Source organism: Oratosquilla oratoria, chromosome 13 (genome assembly GCF_046742065.1).
Source record: "Oratosquilla oratoria isolate Oo_2021 chromosome 13, ASM4674206v1, whole genome shotgun sequence".
NCBI lineage: Eukaryota > Metazoa > Arthropoda > Malacostraca > Stomatopoda > Squillidae > Oratosquilla > Oratosquilla oratoria.
Window position 1 is genome coordinate 37,283,123 of NC_134789.1, and position 17,500 is coordinate 37,300,622.

The following is a 17,500-nucleotide window of genomic DNA, read 5'->3' on the forward strand; positions in this document are numbered from 1 at the left end:
CATGTCCTGCTTTAACCCAAATAAAATCGCATAGTGTTCACCATAGCAAAGTATCTGAAGAGGGGCTATCGTAACGATGACGGGGGAATGGGGGAGGAGTTCACTGTTTTCGCCTTAAACCCCTTCGGAAAACGAGGTCATGACCTTAAACGTCTCAAGGTCGTTTGTCCTTAACCAGAATAAAAGCTACGAAGAATTGATGGGGCGTTTCTCCTTCCGGGTTTATGGACGGGAGGGGAGGGGGGTGAGGTCGTGTTTTTTTTTTTTTTTTTTTTTTTTTTTTTTTTTTTTTTTTTTTTTTTTTTTTTTTTTTTTTTTTTTTTTTTTTTTTTGACTGAAATGTCACTCCCACGGGCTATGTTTGAGCCCGTGCGGTGGTGTTTATGGAAGACACACACTGTGCAGAGTTAGAGTGGGATAGTGTGGCTAGTCAGGAGCATAGGGGGGAGTGGGAAAGATAGGCTACAGCCGTTAGAGCGGTGGCAGAGGCTCTAGTAGCTGACGGAGCTCATAGGGGCTTTGGGAGCGGCAGAAGCGTCTCACAGAACCTTCAGTGGGAGCCTAGAAGATGAACGGAATAGTCAGTTGACATAAAGAATGAAGATGACAAAAGCCACCCGGTGTGAAGGAGGTTAGTTGAAGCTACAACTCTTTTTAAGAGAATCATTTACGCCATCTGGCGGCTGGCAAAAGGAAACAGTGAGACTTTGACTACATAATCCCCCAAGAAAAAAAAATAGCTGTATATGGTAACGGAGTACGAAATATCGAAGTCTTTGTCCGTATACAACGTTTCTTTTTCAACCTGTTTTTTCGCGCACCCCATACCTATGGCTTGCTGTTCCTTGGTCTTCTGAAGACCACATCAACACTGAAACGAATCGCTAAACATCCAATCCCTAACACTAGTGGATCCACTTTTGAAGCTCTGTGGTTCACTAGGAAGGGTTTATGATCCACAGGGTGAGAACTACTGGTTCACATGATTAAGAAAATTTAGAAAAATGAGCCAAAAGATAAAAATGAAATTATTGATGCGTTGGGGTGGGTGCATGCCGGTAACCTCCCTTGTAAAGGGAAGAAACCTTTTTGATATATAGATGGACCGGCATATTGATAAAATAAATAAATAAATAAAAAGAAAGTAGAAAGACCACACTTATGTTTTTTAACTTTATTTTTCTTCGCCGTCAAGTCTTTCCGATTCTCGAAATTCAGCGAGTTTATTTTTTCTATTTATGTATTTGTTGATTTATTCGTTTTTTACTTTGCGTTTAGTTTGCATTTCGTTGAGAATATTGCTCATGATTACTGTGTCCACCGTCTTCTGACAAATCAGGTTAAAATTAACAGAACGTAGTTAGCGTTAACTGAATCTTTAACTGACACGGTGTCATCCTCCCACGCAAAGTTAACATTAACCGCTTCTTACTCAAATATCCCACAATCAAACATTCAAACGTTTAACCGAACATAAACACCCAAACGTTAAGAAATGGACGTACAAGTGAACACTGTTAAAGACCAAACAACCTACCAAGGGTGTGTGACCTAACTTGGTCATTGTTCGGGCGTCTGCAATGGGACAAGAGTCTCCGATGTCCACCGACAAGGGAGTATCAATCGTCATCAATTAATTGGGTCAACCTTCGCGACATCGCATAGCCACACTCTCCCCCCTCCTCCTCTCCCAACCCTGAGGATCACCCTTGGCAAACTCCCAGGTAGACACTCGTACCCAGACAGATGCGATTTGTTTTGACCCCAACTAAGTAGGAGGATGTCGATGAAATGAAGATCTGTAGTTCGAGTAAAGAGACCGAACGGCGAGAGGAGGGAGAGAAAACGAAAAGTTAAGAGAAAACGGAGGTGCACTAGATGAAATAGTATAAGAGTATGATTCATCATGGTCTTGGATCACGTGTGTGTGTGTGTGTGTGTGTGTGTGAGAGAGAGAGAGAGAGAGAGAGAGAGAGAGAGAGGGTTTCTGGGTCACACTAGGAAGTTGAGAGAGTTAAACTGGTGGTAGCGTGGAGCATAGACGCACGAATAGCTAACAGGGTCATGGAAGAATTAACAAATCAATTGGGAGAAGAGGATAAAGTAAAAGAAAATGGACGTTGGATGTTACAGATGCGTGCTCAGAGATGGTAGTGGGTGCAATCTTCCCTTGAAAGTGATACACAAGTATACTTGGACTAGGAGACTACGTGGATTGAAAAGCGTGTTTACATTGTGTCAGGGTGAACAGAAGGAAGAATGCAAGATACACATGCTTCTCCGGGAATGAGCAGTGAACTCTTGGATCACGAGGAGATGGAGAGAGAGAGAGAGAGAGAGAGAGAGAGAGTGGTTGAAGACGGGAAATGAACAGAGCAAGAGAAAGTAAAATGAAAAAGTAGGTTGACGGAGAGGTTATAAAGAAATATAGAATGATAATAAAATGAACATTTTCTACTGCTGTTGTTTTTATGGTAACTATTCTACGAAATCTAGATATTATGTGCTTCCCACGTAATTCTAGATTATGTTTCACGTCTTAACTATTCTGTATAGAAATACCTTTTACAAGAGATTGTACTTACTTTTCCGTTTCGTAAAAACGTCTGAAATCCTCTTCCACTTTATCTTTACCTTTTTATCCAGGACTTAGATTTTCACAGAAAGGGAATATCAGGACAGAATTCTTTTGCCGTTACCTGGCTTTCTTAAGAACACTTATTTTTTCTACCTCCCCATCCCCCAAGAGATTTTTTTGTCTTTCTTTTGCTGTCACTTGACCTTCTTTAGTATACTTTTTTCTACCCCGCCACCCATGAGAGACTGAGGTTTTTTTTTTTTTTTTTTTTTTTTTTTTTTTTTTTTTTGTTTTACTCTTACGTAAAAAAACGAGTATCAGTACTTATGATAATGGGTCATCGAAAACTCACCACAGCCACCTCATTGCCGTAGTTTTTGATGATGTTCAGCACGTAGGAGGCAAAGTTTGTTTCATCAATGGGAGGCAACGGATCTTCATTGTTAAAGGTTAGGATCCTGCCTTCCTTTTTTGTGTCTTTTGCATCCTTCCCTCCGCTCTCACTGTCCAGCATGGCTGTCTCCTGTGTCCTCAAGATTCTCCTGAAAGATGATATACAAATGCAGGTTTGAATAGGTAACACCTCAACGACCGTAGTCTTCTTGTAAGTTAGAAATGTATTCTGGAAAATATATATTGCCAGGGTTTTACTGAAGAGAATACGGAATAATGTGAAAATGAGGATGTATAAAACTTCAGTTATAAGCCTACAACTGTGATTACTGGAAAGCGACATAATGTAGGAAATACCATGTAGTGTTTCATAATTAGACTGAAATTCGGGTTGAAACGTTTTGAGAATGGATTACTGAAATTTAATGTAATTTGCATTACATTTCATGCTGGAAAATCCTTCATTATTAGATCTGTTTGGGGTTGGGACAGAAGGTTGTTCAATGAGTTTGACGAAATTTTGTTTAACTTTTTTAGCCCATACAGGATTATAAGTTAAATAACACACTCTAACTCGTGTCATAACATTATTTATCAAATATGTCGCTGATTCAAGCATCTACATTAGCACTTCCTCTCGTATTGCAATGTCATATGCCAATGATTTCCTGGCAGATGCAGATTCAATTTTCCTCTACGGAGAACATCAACTTCGTTTATATTCAATTATCAACAACAAAGAGCACCTACAGGCAATGTCCACAATGGATAATCTGAGAACCAGCTGACGTAGAAGGTGCATGCAAGACTGTTGTTAGTTCTCATATTAGCATTCCCAAGGGTTGTTGAGAATCAAGAATACTTATGATCTCATAACCTACACTGACTTGTATTTAGATGATGTGGAATACAAAACAAGGGGAATGAGAAGGACTTTGTGTTGTCAAATTGCTCGTCATATATTAGTTTCTCGGATGTGAACTTATTTTACATGAAACCAGGAGCCTATATATATACACTGCGTGGGTCGTGCGTAATTCCATAACTGCACTGTATTGGATTAGCCTTGAGTCATGCGGGACAGGCAGGTCACATCGGATCAGCGCCTCAGATCGCGTCCGCACGCGCTCCATTCTGAATCCATGTGTTTGTAATCTAACCCTGTGTTCACATAGAAACCTCCTCAGAGAATGTGAACGAAATACTGGTGGTATAGAATCCTTGCTATTCCCCGTGTTTGTGTTCTCCATCACCAAAAATAGTCCGGGCAAGTCTTTCATCGCATTAGGCGTCCCACGAAGCCGAACCTTTCCCAGGATCCAACATATTTACTTATATATATATAAGACTGAAGGTAGAAGAAGCAGACGAGGAGTAATGGGAGAATTTCACGCTTTAACGTTTCGACCCGCAGGGTCTTGATCACAAGCCCTCTTTCTCCTTATAAGGGATGCAGGCAGCCAAGGCACGCGCTCAATCTTTACCTGTCCCGCCCCCAGCAAGCCCTCATTTGTTGTCCCATTTTATCTTAGCTCCTGAATAAAAGACGATCCCGTCTCTACGCCGGCTGAGCGGGTTAGGGCGTCGTTACTTGCGGCGAAGGTCGAGGGGATGGCGGTTCGAATCCTGCCACCGGCGAGGTTGAACCAAGGGCATGGCTCATTAAATTCTACGCTACAAAGCCCTCTGTGAGGGGCACCGTCCTAGCCTCCCGATAAGGGGGAGTGTGTGACGTTAAACCATATCATCATCATCATCCTTCTGGGTGAAAGGCGATGCCGTCTCTACCCCCACTGCCTGGGTCAGAAGTAATGCATCTTGTATACAACTGAAGAATATGATACGACTGTTCATCTAATCTTTCAATAAGTCAAATGACTCATAACTTCTTTTACAGTGATTAACATAATGTTATTATAATGAAAACACTGAGTTGGTTATAGAGCTCCATCATGAAAAAACGACCATCACTGTCTCGACCTAATAAAACAAAATTCCCTTGTGAAGCCAATAAGTCGAGATAAGACATCACTTAAAAGCGGTATACATGAACGGGGCCAAAACGTCCGGGGTCGACAATTTCATGAGGCCGAAATGTCCTAGGCCGAAATATCCCAGGACGAAATGTCCTAGGCCGAAATGTCTCTGACCGAAATGTCCCACTACGAAATGTCTCAACCACATCTCTGGTTTAAATCACTCAATCTCCATCATACCTTCACACATACTCTTCATCGCTTTTGTCAACTTTCTCCTCTGCATATCCATATCATCTTCCACATTGACCCTCCGTCCACTCCGACGTATGCACCGTCCATACTCGCAATCACCAAGAACACCTCCATCCCCAGAGAATTTCCATTTCATTCACTTTCTTATCTGCAAGCACTGAATCCACGAATACTCTTCCTTCTCTAAATACATCTTAGTCACCCTTCAGTCTTCCACAGTTTCTGTTATATTATTCCATCGTAATTCTTCTACATATCTTAAATATCATACATGATAAGATTACGCCTTTGGACTTCATGTACTCTCTTATCTCGTCTATCTTTGTAAACAAAAGCGACACAGACCAAATCTCTGACGCTCCTGTTTTTTACAAAACCTTTACCAACCATCTTATATTTCTTCTTCCTGAAGAAGAAGAAGAAGTAGGAAAAGAAGAGGAAGAAGAAGAAGAAGAGGAAGTAGAAGTTTAAGAAGAGGAAGAACAGAGAGAATAAGACGAAGGAGAAGAAGAAGAGGAGGAGGAGGAGGAGGAGAAAATGAGAAGAACGGGAAGAAGAATCAGAATAAGAAGAAGAAGGGGAAGAAGAAGAAGAACAGGAAGAAAAAAGAAGAAAAAATAAGAAGAACAGGAAGAAGAAAGAAGAAAAAATAAGAAGAACGAGAATAAGAATAAGAATAAGAAGAAGGGGGGAGAGGAAGCAGAGGGCGGGGGGAGGGGGATTGTAGTGCTTGCTCTTGAACCAAGGGCAGCCCTCCCCACCACCATCACCCCCCTTCCGAGCCTACTCCCTCCATCCTCCCCCCTACATCCCTCTCTCCCCCACCCGCCTCCATCAGACAAACAAGAACCGGTGACTAGCCCAACCAGTCCTAACTGAAGACACACACACAAACACACACACACACACACACACACACACACACACACACACACACACACACACACACACACACACACACACACACACACACACACACACACACGCACGCACACACACGCAAAAGGGGGGAGTAGGAGGAGAAGGAAGAGGAAAAAAACTAGGAAGAAAGGAGAAGGAAGAGAAGAAGGAGGAGGAGGTGGTGGGGGAGGAAGAGAAGAGGAAGAAAGAAGAGACTTAATAAGAAAGGAAAAGAAACCAAAGAAGAAGAAAGAAGAACAAGAAAAATTAAGAAAGTCGGTGGAAATGAAGGAGGAGGAGGAGGAAGGGAAGAAAAAGGAGGAAGAAGAAAGAAGAAAAAGAAGAGGAAGAAAGAAGGAAGAATAAGAAAAAAAAAGAATCAAAGAAAGAAGAAAAGAAGAGAAAAAACGAAGAAGAAAAAGAGGAAATGATAAATAAAGATAAGAAGAACCATTTACCACCATCATCCATCCGGTGGCGATCCAAAGCGGCAGTTTCTTGAAGCCTTATATATATATATATATATATATATATATATATATATATATATATATATATATATATATATATATATATATATATATATATATATATTCTATTCTAGCTAGCTTCAAGTAGCTATAATCAAATCTGAAGGCATGAGATATATCCCAAATGACCCCTTTTCAAGTCAAAATATCCCTTTAAACTCTTCTTTCTGGCTAATTAGATTATTTTATTGAAGAGACGGGATTCCCCGTGATCAAAAATGCTTTGAACAGACCTTAAGAATACGTTGTCCAGGAAGAGCTGCTTTATACGTTTTCCCCTTCACGATGACGTCAGCAAATGCTAACGTTTCCGTAGGAGCAAACGTTCAAGATCCAGCGCATTTGCCAAAACGTTCACGAGACGATGCAAAAATTTATAAACGTAAATACCGTGAGTATAACGCGAATATAACGTTTAGACGCAAACGTGTACGAATAGACGCAAACGTTTACGAACAAACGCAAACGTTTACGCACCTAACGCTGACGTCACGGTCAAAACCGAACGTTCACGGGTAACAGCGCCCCACACTCGCGTGACAACGCACAGTCCACGATCGAACGTATTGACGTTCACGATTAAACGTACAGACGTTCACGAACCAACGCAAAAGATGCAAGAGTTGAGACGCTAAGCTCTCACACTCACAACGTCTCGGGATCGTCTGAAGTCGTCGATCGAGACAGGACCAGACTCTGCCTTCCAGAAGAACCACTCCCCCCCCTCTCTCTCTCTCTCTCTCTCTCTCTCTCTCTCTCTCTCTCTCTCTCTCTCTCTCTCTCTCTCTCTCTCTCTCTCGCTCTCAAAAAATAAATAAAATAAAAAAATAATGATAATACATATACCAAATGCTTTTTCCCCCTTACAAGGGAGGTAGCCAAATTAAAAAAAAGCTACATAAAAACCACTCCCACCTATTCCATCCCTATCAAATTTCACCCCCCTCCACCACCTTCCCTCCCTCTTATCTTGGCACCTCCTGGATAATAATGATAATAATGACAATAACAATAATAATAATGATAATAATAACAATAATAGTAAATAAATAGATAAACAGACAAAAAAATAAATGAGTGAATAAATAAATGAGTAAATGGATAAAACAAAAATAAGCTTGAGTAAAACATGGTTTAACGTCACAAACTCCCTCCTATCAGAAGGCTAGAACGATGCCCCTCACAGAGGACTTTGAAGCCGGTGGCAGGATTCGAACTGCCATCCCATCGACCTTCGCAGCAAGTAACAACGCCCTAACCCGTTCAGCCAGACGAATATATATATATATATATATATATCCAAATACATATGTATATATATATATATATATATATATACGTATATATATATTTATATGCGTATATATTTATATGCGTATATATATATATATACATATATATATATATATATATATATATATATATATATACATACATATGTATGCAGAATAAATCACTTGAACGCATGATTCTAATTGTGCCGAAAAAACACAAGGGAAAATAACAGAGAGGAGACCGAGCACTTTCGTCTATTCAGACATTTTCAAGGTCTGAATTGACGAAAGCGCTCGGTCTCCATTGTGTCATTTTCCTAGTGGTTTTTCTGCATATGTATATATATATATATATGTATATATATATATATATACATATATATATATATATATATATCTCTATATATATATCAAAATAAATAGAGGCCCTGGGTGTATACGAATTAAAAAATTATCAAATCATGGAAGAGCTTGGACATCCCAAGTGGTCATGCCTTCACCTCGTGAACAAACACTGGAAACTGAAGCAACTTTGGAAAAAAAAAAAAAAAAAAAAAAAAAAAAAAAATCCAACTGATGCTAACTGATCTGACTCGGTTTGAATTAACCTTTGGTGTGCATGAGGTGAACTCGCTAGCTTCCTTGGGTTCCCCCTTCTCAAGTGAATAAAATCGCCTAGCGGCAGAGGGAATAAAGATACACATTCAAAGGGTTAAGGTTTGTAAGCACAAAGCAAGATGGCCAGAGACTTACTGGTCCATAAATTGGCTAGAAAAAATATATACAATCACACTAAAAGAGACAAGTAAATAATTTAACCTTAAATTAGTATAATATATCCCTTCAGATTTTGAGATTTTTATTTATCATTTCCCCCCACCCAAAAAATAAAAACATAATAAAATAAAATAATACCAAGTGTGTCACCATGTTAAGGAATTTTAAACTTTTGAAGTTTTTTTTTTTAACATTTTAGAAAAATTTAATTCGATTTTGCTGAACAATGGCACTAGTCTAAAAAACTCAGTTTTGGGGGGGAAGGGGGGGAGAGGTGTTCCTCGTAACTTTTTCCCCCAACTGTAGCCCCTCAGCCGAAGAATGCGATTATTTATTTCATATTTATCTATTTATCATTATTTATATTATCATGATTTTTATTTAATTTTTCTTTTATTTATTTATCATTATTATAATTGTTTCCCGCATCCGACCTAGTTATGGACCAAAAGGTCTCCTGTCGGCATGCTCCGCCTTTGTAATCCTTTATCGAGCAAACGTACATTCACCCACCCCATCGCTCGCCTCGTCCAAGAATGTGTGGACGAGCAACACAACCAGACGCTTTTTTGGACATGCAGACTTGCTCTAGGACGCAAAAAAAAAAAAAAAAAAAAAAGAGAGAGAAAGGGGAGAGAGAGAGGGGGGGGAGATAGATAGGTTTAGAGAGAGAGAGGGGGGGAGAGGAGAGAGAGAGGGTGGGTAGAGGAGAGAGAGAGGGGGTAGGAGAGATAGATAGATAGATAGAGGGGAGGGAGGGAGAGAGAGAGAAAGAAAGAGAGACGCAAAGACACACACCCCCTCCCCCTCCGGGCCGGACAGCAAGGACTTTGAGATCCCTAAACTCCAAACCAAGGCCGCCCACTCCAGTATTGCCCCCCCCCCCGGGGGTGCTGGAGGGAGGGCCTTCTGCGCCCCCCCACCCCCCGGGATGAAAAAGGAACAAACGCCCTTTGGGGGGGACATTGGGTACACAACTTTTCAAAACTCGGATTTGACAGGAGTAAATGCCACTGCAAACGTTTAAGAACGTAAGAATGAAGGCGACTGCAAGAGACCATAAGGCCTACACTAGGCAGTTCCGTGTCCATTACCACCTATCGGTCAGAGAGAACATTGCCTTAAGAACATAAGAATGAATGAGACTGCAAGAGACCATAAGGCCTATACTAGGTAGTTCCAAGATCATTATCACCTATCGTTCACAGGGAACAGAGCCTTAAGAACATAAGAGCATAAGAATGAAGTAGACTGCAAGAGACCTTAAGGCCTATACTAGGTAGTTCCAGTTCCATTACCACCTATCGTTCACAGGGAACAGAGCCTTAAGAACATAAGAGCATAAGAATGAAGGAGACTGCAAGAGACCTTAAGGCCTATACTAGGTAGTTCCAATTCCATTACCACCTATCGTTCACAGGGAACAGAGCCTTAAGAACATAAGAGCATAAGAATGAAGGAGACTGCAAGAGACCTTAAGGCCTATACTAGGTAGTTCCAAGTCCATTACCACCTATCGTTCACAGGGAACAGAGCCTTAAGAACATAAGAGCATAAGAATGAAGTAGACTGCAAGAGACCTTAAGGCCTATACTAGGTAGTTCCAGTTCCATTACCACCTATCGTTGACAGGGAACAGAGCCTTAAGAACATAAGAATGAAGGAGACTGCAAGAGATCCTAAGGACTATACTAGGCAGTTCCAAGTCCATTACCACTTATCGTTCACAGGGAACAGAGCCTTAAGAACATAAGAATGAAGGAGACTGCAAGAGGCCTTAAGGCCTATACTAGGTAGTTCCAAGTCCATTACCACCTATCGTTCACAGGGAACAGAGCCTTAAGAACATAAGAGCATAAGAATGAAGTAGACTGCAAGAGACCTTAAGGCCTATACTAGGTAGTTCCAGTTCCATTACCACCTATCGTTCACAGGGAACAGAGCCTTAAGAACATAAGAGCATAAGAATGAAGGAGACTGCAAGAGACCTTAAGGCCTACACTAGGTAGTTCCAAGTCCATTACCACTTATCGTTCACAGGGAACAGAGCCTTAAGAACATAAGAATGAAGGAGACTGCAAGAGGCCTTAAGGCCTATACTAGGTAGTTCCAAGTCCATTACCACCTATTGTTCACAGGGAACAGAACCTTGCAAGCCTTAATAAAAAATAAAAAAAAATGGAAAACGAAACATCCATCTGACTTCTCAGTCCTTAGGACAAAGGGTAACAGCCTTGCAAACCCATGGAACGAAGGGCATATAGCCTTGTCCACCCTTGTACAAAGGTAGGCCTTCTTAACCCATTCAACTCATGTCAGCCGCTTGTGGTGTAGATACGAAAAACCGGATATGGTAGGCCTCGCGCCGGCCCGTACATCCGAATATCATCTGATGCGGCTTGACCGCGCGAGGATTGACGTCATATTTTTCTGGTGTTTGATCAAACATTTTGGTGTTTTATGATTTTTTTTTTTTTATTAGACCAAATGACAAGATATCTTGTCATCGGAGTTTAAAGGGTTAAGTTCAGGGCCAAAGGATAGCCTTGGAAGCTTGTGGACAAACAGGTACACAGCCTATCCAACCATGAAGAAAAAGAAGCACAGACTAGGTAACTTTCTGAACCTGAGCTTCTTGCAGTCTCTTTATCTTGTTTATAAACACACGCGAAACCGACTAAATCTCTGACGCTCCTGTTTTTTTACACAACATTTATCAACCATCTTATATTTCTTCTTTTTTTCATATTATTTACCTCATCATCCTGCTCATCCAACGGATGACATATACACAGGCTTCTTCACTTTATTTGCTTTTGTAGACGGGTTCTGACGCTCCTATTTTTGATGAAAGTGTTTAAATCCCGCTATATTAAATTCAGCTTCAAACTCTCCGCCATTTAACCATGTCTCGGTTATTCCTGATATATCGAGATTTTCGCTTTTGACATGTACGCCTGTATTTCTTGTATGTACTATAAAATATAAAAAATGTGATGGTTTGTACGGAGCTGCCTAGTGTTGGCCTTATGGTCTCTTGCAGTCTCCTTTATTCTTATGTTCTTATGTTCAACTTTGTTTACATCGGATGGATGCGCGCGCATCCATGAAGTCAAGATTTGTTTTGTTTTGTTTGCATTGATTACTTACGTCGCGATGGCATTCACACAACTAACACACCAATCTTGAAGACTTATTTTTCTCAAAATATACGACACTGATGCTTCAAATATGCCTCGAACATGTTCCGCAGTTGGGTGCACAAATAAGAAAATTGAGGAAAAGAAGGAATTACCTTTATATAAGATACCGAGAGGATCAACGCCGCTCGAGAAGCACAGAATTGGATAAAACAATCAAATGCGAAGATTGGAAGACACGGAGTGAAGACCAATTATCAAATTAATGTTTCGTCAGAGGGGAACGTCTTATTTCGGGCCTGTTTGCCATTAATATACCCTCAGTCTGAATCAATCAATTTACTAGAAGGTAATGGATATAAGCAGTTAAGAAACCTAATCTTTTATCTTTATTCTGGTCTGGTTAGTTAATTTATGAAATTTACAAGACATCTATTTATTGTTGTGATGACTTACAGATTAATAAGATTTGGATCAAGAAGGACATGGTATACAATACAACAAAGAGAACGTAGAAAATGGGTGACTGTTGGGTACAATGTCACCCTCACCGTTTTCTTCACCCTCACCATTTTCTTCATTCCCTTACTTTCTATTTTTGTACTTCCTTATATATTAGTTCTCATTCACCAGCTTAATTTTATTTTACCTCTTCCTGCCTGTTTATCCATAACCCTACTTTCACAATATACATAAATATTCACTTAGGCTACATTTTTTATATGCATTTCACCAGTATTCCTTTCAAAATATAAATATTTTTTGGAAAATGAGTGGCACCCCTGCGATCCAGAGTCACGCAACATTCTTTTATATTTCCCAAATAATCTCCTTTAAGAAAAATATATGCTGTCAACTTTAACTATCATCACTTTTTCCTGTTGACCAAACTCCGACTCTGATTTCTCCTTTGCCATTTCTGTAGCTGGACCTCTTCGGCCCGATATTTCCGCCCAAGGACAGAAACGCTGGTTACCGTGGGTGAAATACTAAATACCCTGAGCAAGATGTGGTGCCCCTCAGCAAGGACAGATATCAAAGACACAAGACGACATTGTCCTCACCTTGTTCCCATTGGCAAGATCACATCCTTCCTCCAGATCATCGTTTATGAAAGCTTCCGAATTCGAGAGGCCTTCGCAGACTCCTTCGCGTTCGTCTTTCTTCAGAAAGCCTCGTGTATGTGGGAAGCAGACTGTTTATCTTCCATCGGGTTTCCTGAAATGCTTTCCGTCAACTTTTACACGCCACCAATTTCCATTCTTTCCTTTCCCTGTACGCCAAAATAAATTCCCGTTATTTGTCATTGTGTCATTGTAGAAGTTCGTGTCAACATACAAACGTGTATATATATATATATCTATACTATATATATATATATATATATATATATATGTACATATATATATATTTATATATTTATATACAGTATATATATATTTATATATATATACATTCATATATATTTATATATATAAATATTCATATATATATATATATATATGTATATACATATATATATATATATATATATATATATATATATATACCCGCACATATATATGCAGAAGAAATCACTTGAACGCGTGATTCTAATATGCAGAAAAAACACTAGGAAAATAACAGAAAGGAGACCGAGCACTTTCGTCTATTCAGAATAGACGAAAGCGCTCGGTCTAATTTCTGTTATTGTCCTTGTGGTTTTTCGGCATATATATATATATATATATATATATATATATATATATATGTAACATATATATATATATGTATATATATATATATATATATATGTATATATATATATATATATATGTATATATATATATATATATATATTATATATATATATATATATAATACAGTATACCTGAAGTGAATCGCCAGTAACGGCGCATATCAGTCATGTTGGTTTGCCAATGCGCTAGACCTCGGTTCGATCCCCGGGGGTACAATAGGAAAAAATAGATTATATATGTATATGTATATATATATATATATATATATATATATATATATATATATATATATATTATATATATGTATATATATCTATATATATACATATATATATGTATATATACATATATATATGTATATATATACATATGTATATATATCTATATATATACATATATATATGTATATATACATATATATGTATATATATATATACATATATATATATATATATATATATATATATATATATATATATATATATTCTATCGTCTCTTCACTCCCTCCTGATAAAGATTTGCTTGAGAACAATCAGCTCTCTCCTCCGTTAGATAACAAACCTTGACAGACTTCACATTAACATAAATGAATAATGATATATACTCTTTCTACATCTCAGCACAAGACACACACAACTGGACCTGCAGAGTGAATAGATATGTTTCCCCTTATTCAAACAAAGTGGAAGAAACACTGATTGGACACATGCTCGTAAGCTTAGGAGAGGTAAAGAGGAGTTTTAAACTGATAAGACACCGTTGAAGGTTCTGATATGGGTGATAACACACAAGATATGTTTGGTCTCAGTAGAATCTCTGGTAGATAAAGGGTTATATAAAAACATCATATATATAATCAAATTAAATCAGCTATCCTGAGTCCACTGCTGAACAAAGGCCTCCTTCATAGCATTCTATGATTCACACGACCGCGCCATCCTCTGCCACGTCACTCCAGCAAACTTCTCGAATTCGTCTCTCCATCTTCTGTCTGGTCTCCCCCTTCCACGCTTCCCATCTCGCGGCGTCCACTCAGTAACACACTTGCTCCATCGCTCATCAGTCGTTCGCATCAACTTACCTGCCCAATTCCACTTCCTCTCTTTTACCGCCTCCGCAATATCTTTCATTCTAGTCTGCTCTCTCACCCAACTTGCTCTCTGTTTCTCAGCGTTATTCCCATCATTTATCTTTCCATTCTCCTCTGTACAATCCATAGCTTTGTTTCCATCGTCTTCGTCAGTTTCTAAATCTCACACCCGTATGTTATTGCTGACAAAATGCATTGATTGTAAAATTTACCTTTCAGACATAAAGACAGAGAGCCTCTCAGGATTTTATTATATTTACCAAACACTTTCCAACCAATTGTAATACGTCTTTTTATTTCATTATCATGACCTTTGGTTATTTTCACCATCTGGCCTAAATAATTATATTCTTCAACTTCTTCAAGACTCTCACCCACCGATTATAATCTCGTCTGGGGTATTGGCTGCATGTTATTGTGGCAAAGTAGCATGCAGTAGATACTTTAGGGTCTATATGGGGTGCCCCTACGGACCAGAGCCATACATTATTTTGTCTGATATAGAGGAAAACTCTGTTTATAGAGAAATGTTGACACTTTTATTTTACTGCGTTATGCTGTCCCCCCACCCCTTGTTACTGTCCTGTACCATTTCTCTGAATATTCATTTCCTTTTTTCGCCTAACCCTATGGTAGGGGAAAAAATGCTGCTACCAAATCTTCCCACCTGAGTCGTAAGAGGCGACAAAAACAGGAATCCTGCTACCTGTAACTCCAAAGGGGACATTCCTTAAAAAAAAAAAAAAAAAAAAAAAAAAAAAAGGTAAAGGCATAAGAGGGTCTAGGAGATTTCCAACCAGAACCCTAAGGTTTGGGCCTTTTAATGTGCATGGATGTGGTATAGATGAGAATAAAAATGAAGAGATAGGCATTATATTAGTGAGAAGAAAGATGGACGTGTTGGCATTGAGTGAAACTAAGTTGAAAGGGAGAAGCGAGTGTGAATTTGGGACTGTAGATGGGAGGTTCTCAGGAGTGAAGAGAAGACGAGGGAGAGAAGGGGTGCCTATACTAGTAAGTGAAGGGTTAGATAAACGTGTAGTGGAGTGGAAGGAGGTTTCTTCAAGGTTAATGTGGATGGAGGTGAAGCTGGGAAAAGAGATGTGGGTTTATGTAAGTGCATCTGGACCTGGTAGTGAAAAATGTAGAAGGGCGGCTTTTTGGGTGGACTTAAATGAGTGCATAGAGGGATTAGGGAGAAATGTCAATGTATTGATGTTGTGAAAACTTAATCCTAGGGTAGGAATTGAACCAATAGACGGATTAATTGGGAAGTATGGAGTTCCAGGAAAAATAGTGGTGGAAAGTTGATGGTGCAGATGTGTCTCGAAAGAGAGTTGATGATAGTAAATACAGTGTTTAGGAAGAAAGTCAAATATAAGTACACATGGAAGATGGTGGTGGAGGGAAGGGTGGTAGACAGAGCGTTAATGGACTATATAGTGGTAACCAGGAGTATGGGAGGAAGAGTTAAGGATGTACATGTTCTAAAGGGAGAGAGTGGGGGAATATCAGGGTGTCCAATGGTCCACACCGTCATTATGACGATACCCCATATATTTATGAGGAATTTCCCCGTTTGCCATCAGGGACGTGCCAGTTAGCAGTGGGTCCTACGACTGTGTGTGTGTCAGCTGTTCTTTTTTTTATCTTTCTTACAAAACCTGTTCGATATGGGAGACCCTGCAGAGATTTCCTCTCTGTCGACACAGCTTTTGTAATCATTAAGATTCTCAAGCCTATCCACCACGTCAAGGTGTCAACTCTCGGATAAAATCTATACACACCATATTAATCATGGTATTGACAGCATAATATAAAATGGCTGATAAGCTGATAGCCACTCGCCAGACCACAAAACGCCAAATTAATAGACAAACATAACATGGGAGAATATAATTTTTTGTGTGGTGCTTGTATGTTTATAAGATGCATAGAAATCCTAAGTGAACACCAATTAACCTGAATAAAAGCACTTGTGGCCATGGAGTCTTAGCAGTACAGTATTGTGACCTGATGCCTTCCCCTGATAAGAGGTCACCATCCCCTGCTCATTGGATCTGCCATGTGGTTAGTTCCTTCGAACACACAGGACTGTAGCAGAGAGCCAGCGACAAGGCCCCTGCGTGTCCTCAGCGTGGTGGAATCCCGCGACGAGGAAGAGAAAAAAAAAAAAAAGAAAAAAAAAATCGGCGCGTATCGAGAAAAAACTGCGACAAACCGGCGGGAAATACGACATACGGGCGCGAATTTTTACGCCCGTGTATTTACCTAGTTGTATTTTACGGGACGAAAGCTATGCTCGTAGTGTGTGTGTGTGAGTGTGTGTGTGTGTGTGTGTGTGTGTGTGTGTGTGTGTGTGTGTGTGTGTGTGTGTGTGTGTGTGTGTGTGTGTGTGTGTGTGTGTGTGTGTGTGTGTGTGTGTTTACCTAGTTGTATTATACGAGATGGGAGCTATGCTCGTGATGACCTGTCTTTGTATCTTTCAGTATCAAGTTTATTCTTAAAATCGTGAATAGTATTTGCACAAACTGTTTTTTTCATCTAATTTATTCCATATATCCAGCATTCTGTGTGGGAAACTATTCTTTTTCCTATCTCTTCTATAGTTGTCCTTTTTGAGCTTCTTTTCATGACCTCTTGTTTTTCCATTGTCATTTTGTAGTAAATCTTTTCTGTCAAGGATTTCTATTCCTTTCATGATTCTATATATAGTCAGCGTGTGTGTGTGTGTGTGTGTGTGTGTGTGTGTGTGTGTGTGTGTGTAATCACTGAAAATTCTTCTGTAACTCATTATTCTATATCCTTCCAGTATCTATAATAATGATTAGAAAATATTCCCAATGGG

The 17,500-nt window shown here is 39.4% G+C and overlaps 1 protein-coding gene across 3 annotated transcripts in view; it reads right to left on the reverse strand.

Moving 5' to 3' along the window:
* The window catches only part of LOC143032385 (luciferin 4-monooxygenase-like), a 47,375-nt gene that overhangs the window by 17,599 nt on the left and 12,276 nt on the right, over positions 1–17,500 (reverse strand). The window contains exons 2-3 of one of the 3 annotated variants that reach the window (XM_076197065.1): positions 12,888–13,096; positions 2,931–3,120 (exon numbers count right to left, since the gene is read on the reverse strand). In XM_076197065.1, the coding sequence (XP_076053180.1) occupies positions 2,931–3,120; positions 12,888–12,928 (231 nt within the window). In that variant the 5' untranslated portion in view covers positions 12,929–13,096. The remainder of the gene's footprint in view (positions 1–2,930; positions 3,121–12,887; positions 13,097–17,500) is intronic. The other 2 variants (XM_076197066.1, XM_076197067.1) reach the window with 2 other exon arrangements.